This window comes from Rutidosis leptorrhynchoides, chromosome 6, assembly GCF_046630445.1.
Source record: "Rutidosis leptorrhynchoides isolate AG116_Rl617_1_P2 chromosome 6, CSIRO_AGI_Rlap_v1, whole genome shotgun sequence".
Taxonomy (NCBI): domain Eukaryota; kingdom Viridiplantae; phylum Streptophyta; class Magnoliopsida; order Asterales; family Asteraceae; genus Rutidosis; species Rutidosis leptorrhynchoides.
Genome location: NC_092338.1, coordinates 69,949,800 through 69,970,247, shown reverse-complemented (window position 1 = coordinate 69,970,247; position 20,448 = coordinate 69,949,800). Strand labels below are relative to the sequence as shown.

At 32.3% G+C, this 20,448-nt stretch overlaps 2 protein-coding genes across 3 annotated transcripts; one reads left to right on the top strand and one right to left on the bottom strand.

The window, feature by feature from the left end:
- Positions 1-498: 498 nt before the first annotated feature.
- Positions 499-5,987, top strand: LOC139852981 (uncharacterized). Of its 2 annotated transcripts, XM_071842338.1 has the most exons (7): positions 499-636; positions 829-1,013; positions 2,163-2,248; positions 2,334-2,480; positions 3,310-3,433; positions 4,401-4,684; positions 5,678-5,987. In XM_071842338.1, the coding sequence occupies exons 2-7, from the start codon at positions 845-847 to the stop codon at positions 5,768-5,770; spliced, it is 903 nt and encodes a 300-aa protein (XP_071698439.1). In that variant the 5' UTR covers positions 499-636; positions 829-844; the 3' UTR covers positions 5,771-5,987. The 2 variants fall into 2 exon arrangements, with proteins under 2 accessions (XP_071698439.1, XP_071698440.1); XM_071842339.1 differs by lacking the exon at positions 499-636 and having other exon boundaries at positions 653-1,013.
- Positions 5,965-18,681, bottom strand: LOC139852980 (potassium channel AKT1-like). Its single transcript, XM_071842337.1, has 10 exons — positions 18,470-18,681; positions 9,618-9,983; positions 9,108-9,165; positions 8,678-8,995; positions 8,341-8,586; positions 8,146-8,244; positions 7,820-8,038; positions 7,374-7,568; positions 7,191-7,266; positions 5,965-7,094 (listed from the first exon to the last, which is right to left on the bottom strand). Exons 1-10 carry the CDS (start codon positions 18,679-18,681, stop codon positions 6,181-6,183), a joined length of 2,703 nt encoding a protein of 900 aa, XP_071698438.1. The 3' UTR covers positions 5,965-6,180.
- Positions 18,682-20,448: the final 1,767 nt, after the last annotated feature.

Genomic DNA, 20,448 nt, shown 5'->3' with positions numbered 1-20,448 from the left:
ATGTTCAGAAGATGTAACAACTCAGACGTTACCTACTCGAGGGGGAGTCAACTCTATGCTGCACTCTTTTTCCCTTAGCTAAAGTTTTATCCCAATAGGTTTTCTTTAGCAAGGTTTTTAACGAGGCAGTACTAGTTATTCTCTAATAAAATTGTCATCCAAGGGGGAGTGTTATAAAATATCTAGATTGGATGTTAATTTTATTATTATTATATTTCTTGCATAGTAATATTTTATGCTATAAATAGACATGTATGGTAGCCATTTAAGGTGCACCATTTCTCTTGAAATATCAATATCAATATTTCTTCTCTCCTTCTTCTCTCTTTTTCTCTCTTTGTTCTTATAACCATTAAAGGTAGTTATAAGCCTACTGAATTATAGCATTAATAAAATTCTAAAACGAGAATTTTAATGAAAAATTTGGTGATTAATTAATAATTTCAACAACTTTAGAACAGAAAGTGATTGATTTCATACGGAATAAAAAGGTAAGAGGAAAAGCAAATAGATATAAATAGATGAGATTGGCCACGTATCAGTAGTCGGGTCCATGAGCTGACGGAGGCTCTATCACACGTTCATCTTCTTCCTCAATATATCTATATCTTTATCTATTGATTATGCTAATTTCAGGTACCTTAAATTATTCATACTACAACAATTTCATTTTGAACTGTCCTTACTATTTTTACTCATGTCATCATCACCTCACTATAAGCCTGAATTAAATACTACTACAACTCAGTCTTCGTTCTCACTATATAAGTTAAAATTATTATGCGAATTTAATTGTTTTCATCTTCTGTAATTGCACCGCTTAATTAGGTTAAATTTAGGTGCAATGAGCGGTGAAATTGAGCTTGAAGAAAATAGTACAGGAAACCCTAGCGATACCGATCCTTTAATTGAGAATCAACAAAATGCTGATTCGAGTCAGGTGAATCGTGATGATGTTGAAGCTGGATCAGTCGTAACTTGTCGCATTTGTCTCGAATGTGATGGCGATGAAGGTGAATTTGATGTTAATTGTTTATAATTTATTAAGTCTAGTGTGTTTATATGATTCAGTTTTTGAGTTCTATACTTGTTTAGTTATTATATTTGTATATTATTGTTTATGATGATGATTAAAACGAGTTCGTAGTCATTATACATTTATTGTATTTAACTCCTTGTGTGACAGATTACTTATATGGTTGTTTAGTGATTATATGTAAATTGATTATATGATTGTTACTGTAAGTATTAATAGTAACACGTGATTGGTGTGAAAGAATATGTAAATTTGAAATGTGTTTTTTAATTAATTCTGAATTTATTGGAAAATTTAGTGTAATATATCATTTATGGATGCTTTTTGACAGAATTATCAATTATTAATCTGTTCATTATGAATATACAGTACTAGTGAACCTTGAGTTTTGCTTTTGAACATCTGATTAGATTATGAACTCTTTTAAGTTTTAATGTCGTCTTGTATACATATCGTATAAGACTGATTGTGAATCACAGAATTTATGTGTGCTTTCTGTTGAACTAGTTGTTATCTTATAGATAAAGATGGTAATGTGGGCATGTAAACACAAGGCTTACTCAATTTAGAGCAGGTTAAGTGTTCTGCAAAAAGTATATGTAGCTGTGATTATGTGGCTAAATACAAATTTGATGATAAGATACAATATTGTGCCTTGATTTCACACGAAGAATATTCGGAAGGAAATGAGATACCTGATAATAGTAATTGTGTTGGCAGTTTTTATTGTTGAGTTTTATATAATTTGTAAGCCGACTTGATAGCTGGTTTGGAAATATCTTCTTAACCAGTAAGCGCTGAAGTATAAGCATTTTAAACCTATTTATTTATTTCGAAACTGCATTGCTATATCCCTTTCCTTTTTGTATGGCTCAGTTTTATCATAACCGCAATCTTTTGAGATGTTTTTAAATCTGTTGAAATTAATAAGCGTGTTTCAAAAATCCGTCAAAGTATTATGTTACTTCAACATCAGGTTGTGTGCTGTTGGCGCCGTTATTTCCAGTTCAGGATAGTGGCGTTGCTTTCTATTTTTTTGTGCTTATTTTTCTGACTTTTCCAGTTAGACATAAATCCCGTTACACAATCACTTTTGACATTAAATGTTTTATTTCTTTCTCGACAGATGATGATCTGATATCTCCATGCATGTGCAAAGGCACCCAGCAGTTTGTGCATCGTGCATGCCTTGACCATTGGCGATCTGTCAAGGTATGGTCAATTAATTTTATCTGGAACAATATTACTAAGTGAGACAGTTTTAACTTATAATGCATTTATGTGCTACTCTAAACAGGAAGGGTTTGCCTTTTCGCATTGCACGACTTGCAAAGCTCAGTTTCATCTTCAAGTTGTTGAGATAAAAGACAACTCCTGGCGCAAGATAAAATTCAGGCTATTTGTTGCCAGGGATGTTTTCCTTGTATTTCTTGCTGTACAGACGGTGAGAATACTTTTCTTTTCTTACTAGCTATTAGAATGTATAGTATCAACTATTATCTCTCTTTTTTTGGTATGGTATCATTCTTATTAAAACTTTCTAATTTACATTGACTTTTGGGTACATGATCCTTATGTGTGTCATAGCGTCACAAGACTAGTCTTTTTTTTTTTGGCAAAAATAACGTGGGCTCATATAGAAATGAAAACATTTTCCAAAAGAAAACGTTCTCAAACAAAAGATACAACAAGACTAGTCTTTTGGCTGAACCGTTGTTGATTACATTTATTGCCTTGCATCTGTTGAGGTATGAATCTTATGTGGGGCAACCATGATGATAAAAAGTGATTTCAAATGCATCTGAATCTTGTTTATCACTATCACTTATTGTTTATTACGTCATAATGCACCAGTATTTGTTGTACAATTTCTTCTTTTGTCATTTATAACAATGCGTCATTGTTAATGCATTATATTAAGAATGTTTGTATATCGTTCTACATAAATTTGCAATCTTTTGGGGTAATCTGTTTTATGATCATGAGATCCTAAGTGTATCCTCCGTGAAGATTTCACCATTCTTGGACTGCTTCATCAAGATTAATTTTGACGTGGCTTAACTTATCTATTTATAAAGTTTGACAACGTAGGAAAGATGTTTTGAACTTGAGGTGCAGCCTACCTGATAATTGGTTTGACGTCATCCTATTGTAAAATGGTCCATCTTCTTGCAACACGTGCAGCATGATTATTATTTGAAATGTAATTTGGCTATCTTTATATATTTTACCACTATTGTATTTTTTATTAATCTGTAAGTTCACTCATACAGGTAATTGGGCTGATGGGAGGTCTTGCCTACATTGCCGACAAAGATGGATCTTTCAGAACTTCTTTTAACGATAACTGGGACCGTATATTATCAACTCATCCTATACCATTCTACTACTGTATAGGTAATGTTTTCCTTTATATGGTAGAAAATATGTGAGCAACAATTATTCTGACCCTACCTGGACTCCCCCGGGAAAAAGAAAAGGAAATATTATGTGCTATATATAAAATGCTGCTTAATATAGTAGACAATATAAAACATGGTGAGACTATTCGTTGGGTCACTGGCATTGATGGTTAGGTTGTCTTTCAATTGTACACCTTCATTTTTTTCTAAATGAGTGTGAAAAGATGAGAACTTTAATAGATTATAAGATATAAGAAATGACGTGCGTCCTTCCACACGTAATTATAAAATTAGTGTTGGATATAAAGTTAGATTTGAATGTACCGGTGTACGAAAACGTCACAAAGAGATGCTGACATTCAGTTGTCGTTCAGTTTCTTATTGTAGAAAGAAATCCATCTTAATGCATCACTATAATTCCTTAGTATAATTGCAACAGTTATAAGTATAGGCAAGTTATTTGACCACGTAATATTGTATCTTCAGTGAGTTATCTTCTCCAAATTGGTAATGCGTTTATAAAGTCGGTGAACTTGTTAGAAAGCCATTACTTTTAAATTTACGAATCAACCAGAGCATAGATACGTGCTATTTTATTATCATGTGTTTGAACTTGGTAATAAAATAACTAAAATCAACTCTACTGGGATAGAGTTGAGATTTTGAACCCGATTACTTATGAACGGGTGGGGTCTGATTATGTGTTAATTGTAATCGGTTAGATGGGTAAAATGCAAAGATATATCTAAAAAGGAAACCGCTCAATTGGGTCGAATGTCGCCAAAAGTGTATTCTTAAAGAATACAACCTATGAAAATAATTGTTCCTCTGTATTCAGGGTAATTGTTCCTCTGTATTCAGGCTAATACAATTTCAGTTTATTTTTATTGTAAAATCATATCCCATCAGGGTGATGTGTGTTATTATGTTGGTTTGCTAAATCAGTTGTGGCTATTTACCAGGGGTTCTTTTCTTCTTTGTGCTGATTGGCTTTTTCGGGCTCATAATACATTGTTCATCTTTCAACAATGATCCGCGTATGGCTGGCTGCCAGAACTGTTGTTTTGGGTGGGGAATCTTGGACTGTTTTCCTGCCTCAATGGAAGCATGTTTTGCCCTCGTTGTTGTATTTGTAGTTATATTTATCATTCTCGGTATCGCCTATGGATTTCTTGCTGCAACCATGGTTATTCAAAGGATTTGGCAGAGACACTACCACATCCTCACCAAAAGAGAACTTACACAGGTACCTACCATATTAGTTTTCATGTTAATAAGCAACATCACAGTCCATGTAAATCATAAATCATCTGAAAAAAATGACACTGTTATCTTAAGAAAAGAGTACTGGAATATCATATGGGTTATCTAGTAACTTTCATAATGGAAGGATAAAGTTTTCTTTGTGTAGAAAATGATAAGAAAAACGAAGTTGATTTGCCCCTGTACCAGGTAGCAATAATTTAGGACCCTGTAATCTGAGGTGGCACTAATGGTTGGTGATAAACAGGTCAAAACTTGTTTGGGTCGAAATGACTATTTTTTGCAATAGTTGTTTCTACACGGAACACTTCTAGTCTAATATTTCACTTTTTTCTATTAATATGGTTCGTTAAACATTAATGCAAGTATTACACTATCTCAATAATAATGATTCTGTTTTCTTGAATAAATTGGTTTAGAAGGTCCTCTGAATTAACGTCTTTGTATATGTTTGACCTATTTTGCTAAAAAATAAAAAATTTCACATGCTTTGCCAAATAGAGTAGACATATCTTGACCCATTTGTATGTTCATGGGTCAAAATTGCTGCCTCTACTTTTAATAGTAAAACTACATGATAAGAATTGCAAATTATTTGATCGTTTGGCACCTCGATGTCCACTCATCGCATCCTGGGGTTTTTCAGATGCTTTTCACAATTGTGGTGTTTTAATGACGTGTGTGTCCCTATCATAACGTTGACAAAGACATTCTGTCAGCATGCTTATCTGGACATTGTAATCTATATCCTGAACTACCATCTATGTTCATTTCAAACGCTTCCCTAGTTATCAATCTCCCTTTTTCCATATCCTACTTAATAACTGCCACACTCCAAACAAAGTATCAGAATTGGATCCAAATTGGTGCTTCTAACTTTCAATATCATGTAGATTCTTTTTTATATAAAAACCATCCTGTTGGTTAAACACAGATAACATACATTTTTCTTCTATTTTTTTCTTTATTTATGTAGGAGTATGTGGTGGAGGATCTTCATGGACGTTACACCCCTCCAAAACTGGATCCACAACATGCCGAACGCCTAAGGATGCTCAAGCTTCTGTAAGTTTCACATTAATGTCCGTTTAATACCAGACCCACCTGATATATGTAGATAATAGTCCATTATACTATTCTAAGTCAAGTACTACTATATGCATGTAGCTGTATAGGTAAGTTTTCTGAAAAGAATGCATGATGAAGTTTGTAATATAAATATATCAGGCATATACATAATATATGTACAAAATATATGATCGTTCAGGTGTTTATTTTGTGTACTTGCAGAATCACATTATCTACTTGCGTCGTAGTTTCTTTCTGAGTTTGACATGAAATTATAGCCCTATCTGTAATATCATAACAACTGACTTACGTCTCAGAGTTAAAAAGTAATATATGATTGCTTGCGCAAATAATATAAGTAATTAAATGATACATAAATTATAATCTAAATTCTAATGTTATCTCATCTTTTCATTTCCTATCTGATTTCTCACCTGTCCGCTTTGTATCAGAAACGAACACCAGGTGATCACCATCTACAACTACTTCTATTTCATCTATTTCCACCCCATCTTTGTTTACTACTTTTGAAGCCAAAAAACCATATTTCTTCACACCAATATCCAATAATTCCTGGAACGTTTTCGGTAACAAAACTAGTTTCCCTTCAATATCTCCTTTCTCAGGGCAACTTATAACCACCCTACCAGGGGTTTCACTCCCACCATGAGCCACTACACTTTTAAGCCTAGGTCCCACCAAGTCTATACTGTTATCACCTTCTCTAGCATTCGACATTATCCCAAATAGAGAATTATGAAAATTATCACCTCTTCTTCTCCTACGTGATCCGCCAACTGACCCGTCATCGACATCTTGCGTGCCAAACTGGACCATTGACGGCTCACTTTTAATCCTCCCAAGAAACTTCACGCGTTGAGTATCACGGGCCCGCTTCTCCTCAGGGATTGAAAGGAGCGGTGCTGTTCTGTTGAACTGGGGGTCACTTGTGAACTTTACAGTAACAAAGAGGTTTATTATTTCTTCGTGACCTTGTTGTTCAGCCAAGTCTCTAGGGGTCCAACCTTGTTGATCTTGTTGGTCAATGTTGGCTCCCTTTTCTAGTAGAAATTTCACCATCTCAATGTTGCCTTCAGTTACTGCAACATGAAGAGCCGTGGATCCGTCTTTTCTAACACGAGTAATATCTCCTCCATGGCGAACTATTTTTTTGAGTAAATTCAAATCGTTTTTTTCGGCTGCTATGCATGAATACTGAGCTACATCACCAGATGATAGTGTGGCACCATTGTCTGATAAAATTCTGACCAACGATTCGTGGTTACCGATTATAGCTTCCCACAATGGAACATTCCCTTCTGAATCTGTGTAGGTCAATGTAGAATGTAAATTGAGAAATCAATATGGATGGAATACAGATTAACATCCAATTTAAAATAAAAGAAGGATAAAAGAAGCACCTGAGCAGTTGGGATCTGAACCATAATCTAGCAGCAGAAGCACACAGTTCACACTTCCTTTTGAGGCTGCTATGTGCTGAGAATAACAGAAAACATATAGATAATCAAGTTAGGTATGTATAAGTATACGTCATGAAGTGTGAACTGTGTTTGAAGATATTACTATTGTGGGCATGTGCTTACCAAAGGCGTTCTTCCATTGCTGTCCGACTCATTTGGATCAAGACCTTTCTTTAACATTTTCTGCAACAAAAGGTCATCTCCTCTAAGTGTAGCGAAACACAAACTTAATGGCAAGTCCATCCTACCACGAGCCAGCATGTTCTCTATCTCCAACAACACTCCTTCCATAAGTGGATCATTTCTTTCCTTCAAATGCTGTTCTCAGACGAAACGAAAAACGATTCAGATTTTACTACTAATCATGCTATTAGGTTAAATACTACCTTATGTCCCATACTTATTGCACATGTTGTTGTTTAATATATGAGCTTAAAGACTAATCATATAGCAATTTACCTCATGGGACACATGTATATATATGTCAAGTGTATATACCATGTGAGTTGGGTTACTTTATAGGTTTGTTTTTCTTTTAAATATGACAAAAGAAGGGAGCTAGGACAAACCTGGAGGAGATTGTTCATGATAACAGCCCCATCACCAACGTTGGCTTGAACAATATTCATGAACGTGGTACGGTTTAACCTTAACAACTGGCTTAATCTTTTGGTGCGAACAGTGAAAAGTTGAGGTCTATAACAAAGAACCCCAATTTCACCACAAAGGTCACCAGGTTTTGCTTCACCTACAACCTGTTCTACTCCATTTTTCATAACAAGTAGTTCCTGATCAAATCATTCAAAACACCTTAAATCAGATGTGGCTCTAAGAACAGATAAAGTTTTGTTAACATTATTTTAAGCGATATTAGGAAAATGTAATCAACACTCACTACTGCTCCTGTGACAAGTATGTAGAAATCTGTTGGTGCTTCATTCTGCAAAATGACATCTTCCTTTGGTGGAAAATATTCAGCTTTCATTTCTGAAACCTTCAAGTAATCAAATCAAATTCATTATCAAATTGAAGATGAAGATGAAATAATTTGTCAAGTAAATATACTTGTATTGTATGTGATGGAACATACCAGCTGAAAGAGCAAGTCGTTGGACACATCATGGAATAAGTACGCCTTGTCTAGTAGCGAATAGAAAAGGTAATGAGAAATGCTTGATCGTATTGCTTTGGGGAGTGAATCGATCGTCTCTTGTTGTTGAAGCCCCTCGGAGTCAATTCTAAATTTGAGGCACAAATGTGCAAGCATCATATCTTGCAACCGAAGGGGCAAATGATTCCTAGAAGCAAAGTTCGAGGCAGCTTCAATGGTGTCCCTCTACCAATTAATGCAAAAAATCAAAAAATAATTAAAAAAGTAGTCGAATTTTATGAAAACATATAAAAGTTCAAAGTTCAAAGATGCTCACAAATTGTCTTGTTTTACTGGTTCCGTGGACAACCAAGTTTGTCATATTTCCTATCAGATACGACGTCAATCCAAGATTGAAAAGCATGTAACATATGACAAACATCATTTCCCTTCTATTCTGAGCATGCAAATCGCCATATCCCACAGTTGTAAGAGTTGTGATCGACCAATACAATGATGTCACGTAACGTACAACCAAGCTCTCTTCTTTAAAATTCTCGTTATCATACCCTATCCAAGTCCTAGCTGGATTCGGGTAATGAGCAGCAAGCTTGTAGTAGAAACACCCGGCACAATGTAAGGCAAACAGAGTAACCTACAATGATCATAAAAACAAATACAAAACATTAGTCCACAAACAGTTAAGCCTTCATTCTTGCTGGTATGTGAATTTACATAAAATCACACTAAATGTGATTAGTACTTACAAAAATAAGCTTAGCACACCGAACCCAAAAGTAGTTGAAGTTCCTATCTTTCTCCAAACTGTTTCCAAAAACATATAAAGTCAATATATGTATGCTTTACTAGAACAATTGGAGTAAAGGTGGTAATTTTTAACTGTTCTGTTTGGATTATGTTTAAGTTGAATCTCAAACGGGTCAAATGAGCTAAAAACATCATTTAGTAGAACAGACAACGCACGAACGGCCAAAAGTAGCCAAAAGTGCAATTTTAATGTATACAAACTTTTAAAATATTCAGAGTAAATTGTTAGAATATTCTGCATATATTTACTTATAAACATCTAAATGGACAAAAAAAAAAAATGTGAATCAACCCAAACCCAATTTACCATGTTATCCAACCCACCTATGTTGTGAGCTCTACCACAAAGTATAATGTAATGTATGAATCAATGAGTAAAAATAATTGATATTTACAAATGTTTATTAAGCATAAAAAAAACATTTTTGACTAAATGATTGTTGTAGTACCTGGCAAACATGGCACTAACTCTGCGTAGACGCCATAGTCTAAACATGTTGAATAATCCATAAGATTGAAAGGATCCGGTGGAAATTTTTCGGGCTAATTCAGAAGGAATTGTGGAAATAATGTCAAAAGCCAACCAACTGCTTGTATATCTCCAAGCAATCTTTTTACGGTTGTCCACAAGAAGATGGGTACTTTCGTCGAGGTACGCTACGAAGAACGTTAGGATTATATCAATTGCAAAGAACGCGTTGACAATGTTATCAATTATTGAAAGTGGTCTTCTTGGTTCTTCAAGGAAACCAAATTCGAAAGGAGACACCCAAGCGGTATATAGTACCAAACCTACTAGATACGTCCCCCATATCCTGGTTAAACAGTTATATTCGGTTATAATAGAAACATAAAAACTATAAAAAAAAAAAAAATTAAAAAAAAAAAATTATCTTCACTTTGTTTGACTACATTGAATAAACTGATTATAGATGGTATTTCACAGATAAGTATATACAGCTAAGTAGCTAACATTCATTGTTTACTTAGATAATATTAATGTTACGCATAGAAGACAAAAGTGAAATTCAAACAAGAAAAACATCATCAATTCCTGAGGATATAATTGTAATTGATTAAATATAACAGCAAAGGGTATAATTATCTAGAACACTCATAATATTCCACTATAAATGTACAGATAAGTTGATTAAAAGTTGGCTACACTGGCCTTGTGGACACGATCTATGCAAAGTCATTGTTTTCTTCCAAAAAGAGTCAAATTTAGACGCAAACACAAAGAACAAATACTCATTTCGTTTTCATATGATTGTTAGATTCTATAATCTTAGATAGTAGATAATTTATTTATAAAATTTTAAAACGTATGTCTATGTCTATTAATCAAGTAAAATCGGATTACTATAAGTATGTTATAAAATATCTAGATTGGATGTTAATTTTATTATTATTATATTTCTTGCATAGTAATATTTTATGCTATAAATATACATGTATGGTAGCCATTTAAAGTGCACCATTTCTCTTGAAATATCAATATCAACATTTCTTCTCTCTTTCTTCTCTCTTTTTTCTCTCTTTGTTCTTATAACCACTAAAGGTAGTTATAAGCCTACTGAATTATAACACGTTATCAGCACGAAGTGCTCCGTATAATCAAGGTAAGAAAATTCTTTAACGATATCTTCTATTATTTACAATGGCGGATCCAATATGCGTGGGGGGTGTTGAGCCACCCTCAACTGTGGTGGTGTATATGATGTCTAATGGTACTTTAAAAATGAAACAATGAAAGTTCCGAAACTTCCGGTCGACAATTTTGGGTCTCAGGTACATGTAAAGTTATACTTCTTAGATTAGTGGAGATGATGGGTTTCTTTTATTACAAATTTCATTTTAGGACCTTTAAGTATTATCTAATATATTATTTTGACCCCTCAAATTTAAAGTTGATCAATTTAACTCTCATATAAATGAGTACGGACTAGGAGTAGGATTTAGTGAGAAACCAAAATGATACTACAATAAAATTTGAAAATAATCAAAATGTTACAACAAAATTTAGAAATAATCGGGTTTAACCTCCAATTAAGTTTAATACGGAGTATATCACAAAGTTTTTATACATTAGTATTTTTTCTAGAATATATTTATTTATTTTTTGTTTAAATATATTTATATAAATTATTACCCCTTATTTAAAAGGTAAAGTTTATAAACAGTCAACTTTCTAATTTCTACTAAATTTATAAGCATAAGAAATCTTAAGAGTTGATTTTTGTGAATAAATAATACAATATTTTGACCTGCATTTGTGGAACTTCAAAAGAATTTTATATTTTTCGCTTTTGAGTTATGATACATATTTTGATGTTTTTATTGTTAACAGCAAAAACATATTTTGGTGTTATTATTTCAAATTAAATTATGCCACCCTTAATCAAAATTTTTAGCTTCGCCTCTGATTATTTATTAGTAAGGTAAATATTATTATCATCATAACTAAAATTTATATTTATGTTATTTAACTTATATATGGCCGGTTATACCGCCTGAATTATATTTCTGTAATCTAACTCCTAACTTCACTAACATTTATATTTATGTTATTTAAGTTATATATGGCCGGTTATACCGCCTGAATTATATTTATGAAATCTAACTTTTATTAACTTCACTAACATTTATATTTATGTTATTTAAGTTATATATGGTCGGTTATACCGCCTGAATTATATTTTCTGTAATCTAAATCTTATTAACTTCACTAACATTTATATTTATGTTAATAAGACCTCATGATTGTACGCAACACGTCATTTGACAACACGGTACTTTATGTACGCAACACGTCATTTGACAACATGGTACCATGGGTCGAGATTAATTCCGATCAATACGAATACGATGGGGTCCGTTGTCAGGTGGTATCAATTTTAAATGACTTCACTTGTTTGAATGATATTATGGTAAATGTCTTGATAAGGTAGTACACATGGTTGGTAATAAGCATAACAAAGAAAAAAAAAATGTAAAAAGACTGAGTTCATTAGGATCTAGTACAACCACACATATATTTGATGTGAGATGTCACAGGTTTTCACATGTCATTCTATAAGGAAAATATAAAAATAATAAGGATAAAATATAATTAGATACCTATGTACTAATAACAGTATAACACGCTTGAATTTTAGAGCGACTAACATAAAATCATTTTTTACCTTTGAGTCAGGGACGAATCTTTGGGGTGGCAGGGGTGGGCAGTGGCCCCTCCAAAAAAAAAAAATTGTCCTCTTAGTGTAAATTTTATTTTCTGGGATCTAAAATATAAATATTTTATATAATAGCCCCTCCAAAATTTTAGAATCTTTCTAATATAAGTTTTTTGAAATAATTTTGGTCCTCCCACTAAAGTCGTTCAAGATCCGTCTCTGCCTTGAGTATCTAAAATATTACAGTAATAAAACAAATATTTGAGAGATAAATGCCATTTATCTCTGTAAAATTTTATCTTAATAAAATAAGTGTTATATTTTACTCTATAAAATAGAAGTTGTCTTGCGGAAAAGTTTAAAAATGTAACAAGAAATTTATCTTAGTGACAAACAAACAAAAAAATGTCACATCAAACTATGAAAGTATGTACACGAAACAAGTTATCAATGAAAATTGAGAAATACAAGAGTTACGTGATATTTGTTATTTATTTTATAAATTAAATAAATATTTTGATGGGTATGTTTACAAAAAGAAATGGGAAAGGACATGTCAATTTACGAATCGTAGCGTATCTTGTGGGTTGGGCCTAATGTTGGTATAAGTTTAGACAATAAGGTTAAGAAGGTGGGCCCATTCATGAATTAATGGGGACGGCAATTACCAATTGGTTTTCATTTTCTAAAACTTCTTTGTCCTTATTTTTTTTCTACTCAAACATATCAAAGAAAAATAAAAACAAAAAAAACATACCAATTTTAAGAAAGAAAAAGCATCTTTTCTATTAGTTAGATGATTTTTTAAATATTTAATGTTATTATAAATATTCTAAATCTAAATATTAGAGCAACTTGATTGTATAACCAATCTATACAAGAAAAGTGTCTTGTTTAAAATTTGTACACGTTGTTTAAATGATTAATCAATATTAAGAAATAACATAATTCATGTATCAATGCAATATGATTAAAAACGCATATGATGAAAAGTGCATATGATGAAAAGCACAGCACATATGATTAAAAGCGCATATGGTGAAATAGAATATATGATGAAAAGCGCATATGGTGATTAATGAAAAAGCACATATGGTGATTAATGAAAAACACGTATGGTGATTAAATGAAAAGCACATATGGTGATTAATGAAAAAAAAATATTGAGAAAGAATCACCAATGTTTCTTGAAAGAATTCAAGGTTATATATATGGACCAATTCATCCATCATGTGGACTTCATGATTCTAATAGAAGCATCTAGCGGATGGTCTCATGTTTGTGTGTTATCAAGCCGTAATATGACATTTGCAAAGTTTCTTGCACAAATTATTAAATTGAGAACACATTATTATGATTACACCATTAAAAAGATGAGACTTGATAATGCTGGTGAGTTAACATCTTAAGCATTTAATGATTATTATATGTCTACATGGATTGTTGTTGAACATCCAGTTGCTCATGTGCATACACAAAATTGGTTTAGCTGAATCAATAGATAAACGCTTGCAGCTAATAACTAGACAATTGGTAATGAGTACAAAACTCTCAATATTTATATGTGGACATGTAAATTTACATGCTGCGACATTAATTCGCATTATACCATGTGGAAGTCATAAATATTTTTACTTACTACTTGATATTGGCCAAGAGCCAAATATTTCCCACCTTAGAACATTGGTTGTGCAGTGTATGTTCCAATTGTATCACCACAACACAATAAAATGGTTCTTCAAAGAAAGATGGCAATATATTTTGGATATAAAACATCTTCAATCATAAGATATATATTGAACCCATGATGGGTGATATTTTTACAGCACGTTTTGCTGATTGTCATTTTAATAAAACATTGTTCCCTAGATTAGGGGGAGAAATAAAAAAAATGATGCTTCATGATGTGAACATCAATTAAGGTATATTGAACTCGCACAAAAGAATGTGAAACGAAAGTTCAAAAATAATGCATATGCAAGAACTTGCAAATTAATTACTTTATGCATTTACAGATATATAAAAAAAAGTGACTAAATCATATATACCAGCGATAAATGCTCCAGCTCGAATTGAAATTCCAAAAGCTGGCAATAATGTCACTGTTGAGTCTTTGCCACGCATCAAACGTGGAAGATCAATTGGTTCCGAAGATAAAAATCCTCGAAAAAGAAAATCAGCTGATAATGAGGTAAAAGAAAGTGTTCAAGAAGAACCACAAATCAATATTTCTTCTTCAGAGGATATTGGTAAATGAAAATACTAAAATTGCGATAAATTATGCAATATTATGGAACCGAAATGAAATTAAAATCTCTATGAGATATTTTCATATAATGTTACAATGACATCATGAATAAAGATAATGATCTGGAACTAAAATCTGTCATTGAATATACAAAATGGACATGATTGAGCTCAATGGAAAGGAGCAATACGAGCTGAATTAGAATCGCTCGATAAAAGAAAAGTTTTCGGATCAATCGTTATCACTTTTAAAGATGTGAAACGTATGGGATACAAATGAATTTTTATCCGAAAAGAAATGTGCAAATGAAGTTACAAGGCAAAACTAGACTTGTAACTCAATATTTCCCACAAAGACCAGAAATGAATTAGGAGGAAAACTTATCCTCCTGCAATGGATACAATTACTTATTAGATACTTAATCAACCTGGTAGTTATTTAAATGCATCTCATGAATGTTGTTACTACTTATCTGTATGGATCACTTAATAGTGATATATATGAATATACCTAAAGGGTTAAGGTATCATAAGCATCTAATGTAAAACCCAAGAGAATATATTCCATTAAATCACAAAGATTTCTAAATGGGTTTATACAACCGGGACGTATGTGGTATAACCGATTAAATGACTACTTGATAAAAAAAAAGGGTATACTTATAAACTTATTTTGCACGTATGTTTTATAAAAAACAATGTTTCGGATATCTAATCGTAGTTGTTTATGTCAATGTTCTTAACATCATATGAACAGATAAAGAAATCTATGAAATTATTCAACTTCTAAAGAATTATTTTGAAATAAAAAATCTTGAAAAAACCAAGTATTACCTTGGATTGCAAATTGAGCATATGCCTAATGGTCTAGTTGTACATCAAAAAACTTATACTGAAAAGATTTTAAAACATTTTTTAAAGATAAAACCAATTGGTTGTTAGATCACTCAATATTGACAATGATCCATTTCATCCCCGTGAAGATCATGAAGATATTAACGGATCAGAAGTTCCATATATTAGTGCAATTGGGGCTGTTATGTATCTTACAAATTGTACAAGACCTGACATTTCTTTTGCAGTTAATTTGTTGACAAGGTTCAACTCAGCCCTTACAAAAAGACATTGGAATGGGACAAACACATATTTTGATACCCCTGAGAAACTGCTGATTTAAAATTATTTTATTCTAACGTTTCAAAACAAGATTTGGTTGATTATGTATATGCAGGTCATTCATCAAATCCTCATAAAGATAAATCTCAAACTCGATATGTATTCCTAAATGGAGGTACCACAAAATCATGGCGTTCTTAAAACAAACACTTGTTGCAATATCATCAAATCATGACGAAGTGATTGCATTATATGAAACTACTCGAAAATGTGTTTGGTTGAGATCAATGACACAAATCATTATTGTTCTTGTGGACTAGAACGCTATAAAAGACTAACAACTATCTTCACCAACAACTATATATGAAGATAATGTAGCTTGCATAATACAAATGAAAGAAGAGTATCAAAAGTGACTGAACAAAATATAAATACCGACGAGGCGCCAAAGCCATAGACGGTCTTAACGGTCATAAGTTTGATGGAAAAGAATGGTATGTTGGTAAGGCTCAGAAAAGACTAAAAGGGAATAGGAATTGAAACAATGGTTTAAGCAAACCATGAAGGAGACTGTAGACAAATCACAGGGGCTAAACTTGTACATAAAAGATTTAGATGATAAAGTTTCAGATGAAAACCTCTGATTCTTCTCATATAAGACAACCAGATTAAAATGAGATACGTTCAATCAACAACTCTGCTGATCTTTATACCAAAGCATTGTCAACCGCTGTTTTCAGAACACACGTTCACAATATTGGCATGAAGCAAGTTCAAAATATGTGACGACTCAGCGATGTCTACTTGAGGGGGAGTCAACTCTATACTGCACTCTTTTTCCCTTGACTAAAGTTTTTATCCCACTGGGTTTTTCTTTAAGCAAGGTTTTTAACGAGGCAGTACTAATTATTCTCTAATAAAATTATCATCCAAGGGGGAGTGTTATAAAATATCTAGATTGGATGTTAATTTTATTATTATTATATTTCTTGCATAGTAATATTTTATGCTATAAATATACATGTATGGTAGCCATTTAAAGTGCACCATTTCTCTTGAAATATCAATATCAACATTTCTTCTCTCTTTCTTCTCTCTTTTTTCTCTCTTTGTTCTTATAACCACTAAAGGTAGTTATAAGCCTACTGAATTATAACAAAGTATAGTTTTTTTATGATTTGTACTCCCTAGGATTAAATTTTAGTAAGAATATCTACTAATTAGGTAAAAGTCGGTAACTTTGTCAAAAAGTAAGTACTATTAGTAGACACAATCGTGATTACTTTTGAACACGTTTATATGTACTGTCTAATACACTTTCGAAACGTACAATCACGGAGATATTTATAAAAAGTGAAACTTAACAAATACGAGTTGTAATAGTTTTAGTTATTCATTTTGAAATTGATCAACTAATATGTACCATCCAATCAAACCTACACAAGATTCCTAAAAACTCATGCGAATTTAGAAGACCAAAAAGCTTCCCTTCAAACTTGCCAACCGAATCAACAATTATCTCCATCCAAACCGGTCCTTTTATAATGCACTCCATAATTTATTACGTCTTAAAACTGATATTATATACCAAATTTCACAAATAACTTATACTCCGTATATAGCTAAATTATAACACGGAATAAATTACCCCCTACATCCCCCTCTCATTTCTAAGTCCTTTTTTTGTCAATTTTAACCGTAAATATTTTTATATGTGTTATATATTACTCTGTATTTGACGATAATTATATAAATAAAACCGCGTTTAATTTTATCAAATACTATATATATCACACAGATAAAGATATTTACGATCAAAGTTGACGACAAAAGACTTTGAAAATCAAATACAAACATAACTATATAGCCTCACGTTGATAGAGATCAATCAAAAAAGGAAATTAAAGCATAAAAAATTAACCATGATGTTAAGTCCCCAACTAGATTGAACAGTTGGATTTGAACTAGTCCGACTAGTCATGGACACAAAGTTGTCAAAAGTCTAATATGGTCAGTCAAAGTACGATTTATTTGATCAAAAATAGTCAAAGCAAGTCAAATATAGTCAAAGGTCTAATATGGTCTGTCAAAGTCCGATTTATTTGATAAAAAAAGTCAGCGTAAGTCAAATATAGTCAAAGTTGATCGACGTCAACGGAACTTGAAAGCTGTGAAACCAAAATCAGAGATAATGGGAAGTTAATGTATAATAGAAAAAAATAATCAAATTTTTTTTAGCTGTCAATGCAAAGTCTCCAAGCTATTTGACTACTAGACAACTAAAAGTTGTTATGCACTTACAACACAAAACTAAGGTGAACGTTACAAAATAACTACATCTATGATTCTATGATTAATTAATTACATTAAATATTTAATCTTACATTAAAAGTTTAAATATTACAGTTACAATTACAACTTACGATGATCATATTCAATATTCTCAGTAGAATTAACAAACAGTTAAAGTATTTAACGTTTTACGCTAACTGCAGCAGAATCAGTAGAACATTACAGAATAATTTAAATTTTTTAATAATACTATTCTGTATCTCTCTAGCAATATTAACTATACATACACAACACACATGCATATGCAATATAGGTGTAATATATACATATATATCATAATCACGTAGTACAGAATTTACGTGTACTAAAACTTTTATTCAATAAATTTTATGTTTAAATTGTGAAGCACGTTTAGAAAATTATACTAATTACTAATTATAAATTAATATGCTGATTCTAAATAAAAATACCTGTATTTGCGATCATGAGGTGAAATAATGAAGTTACGAAGTTTAACGCGACGATTACTACGAGCACCGAGTGAGGGTAAAATTCCGGTAGTTAAACTGTATTGACTGCCGTCTCTTGATATCTGTTCGAGTTCATGTGCGTCGCCGCACATTGAAACCCTAAATGCATTATACTTTTTATTTTTGTTATTTGTACGACAAATTTCCTCCATTTTTAATATTGGGATGACTTGTAGTCGCTACATGTTTGTATGTATATTTATATAGAGACGATGATGACGATGGTAGAAGAAAGATACTCTGTATAAGGAAAAAAATATTTGTAAACTGGGAATTGATTTGTGTGGGTCCGATTTTTTTTTACGCGACTCTTCCAATTTCCAAATTACCGTGGGTTCTCGTAAAGTCGGTATTACCCGCTTTAACTTTTATTTGTGATCCCTGCTATTGTTAGGATGTTACATTTTAGCTTTTTATTTTTATTTTTATTATTATTATTTTTAATATATATATATATATATATATATATATATATATATATATATATATATATATATATATATATATATATATATATATATATATATATATATATTAGTATAAAACGTTGGATTTTTTTGGTTAGTGAATATTTTAAACTTTTTTTTGTTGATTTTTCTTCTACTTATTAATTTCTTTATTCATTTAAACTTATATGTGTAATGTATTATGATGATACGCATATAAATCATATTTCTTAATATGATCTATTAACAAAATATCGGAGATGGCCTATGGGCGAGACCGGGACCACATTCCGGGACAAGATTAAGTGGACTATCTGCCAAATCACAAACTTACCGGATATTCTTCCCAGGATTTTTCGCCTGAAAAGATAAAACGGTATGTAATCAGACGGGCGACAACGAGGATGTGAACACATAAGCCATCCAGAAGATAATCCGAAAACGCTTTACCGTAAGGATACACTTGAGAAGACTATAGGTCATGTTCACATGTAAGCCCTTCCACCCGGATAACAACATTGTCTACCCGGTAATCTGCTCCCAGACGAGTAAGTCGTCCAAAAGATTACTCGGGTATAAGTTTCCGTGAAGAAACACTTGAAGAAACTAGGCCATGTTTACATGTAAACCCTTTTCACCTGGTAAGTATAGTGCCTACCCGACGCCCGACAATCTCCTCCCGGATATGTAAACTGTCAAAAAGATTGTCTGGGTACAACTTACCGAGGGGAAATACTTGAGAAGATTCCAGGCCAAGCATAAGCCTTTTCCACCCGTTTCATAGTATGTTGTCTACCAGGTAGCCTGCTCACCGATAGCTGCATAAGACAAAACACACGAGTGGAGCGTATATGCCACTTCAGCCCGTAAAATAAGGAAAGTTTGTTAGGATTCGTTTGTTACGCTCATGAAAGAGATCAAGTGCAACATCATCATTCCCTCTAACAAACTTCTGGCGCCTATAAATACACCCCATGGGTCATTCATAACATACAACGTTATTACCTTAATGTTACTCTGCCAAAATCACTATGTGATATCACTCATACGATCAAATCAGTTGGATTTCGGTTGTCACCGGAGTTCAATTACCTCATATATTAATTTATTCAATCTAATTGAATAAGTTAATCCGAATGATTATTTTACACCCTCGTGAATATCATATATATATATATATATATATATATATATATATATATATATATATATATATATATATAATATATAATGTGTATGTATAATAAAATAATAATATCGTAGAACTTGCGGGCATGGCCCAACAGTTCCTCCCATGTTCTTTGAGTCATGGGATAGGGAGATGTCATGAGTTTGATCCTTAGGGATGAAATGATTTTCTTTAAACCAATTGAACACCAATAATGGTGGTATATATTGACCCTATAAGGAGGTTTTACCAGATTCGTTCACGGACCTCTACCTGGAACACTGCCCAAATGGATGTGTTCCGAG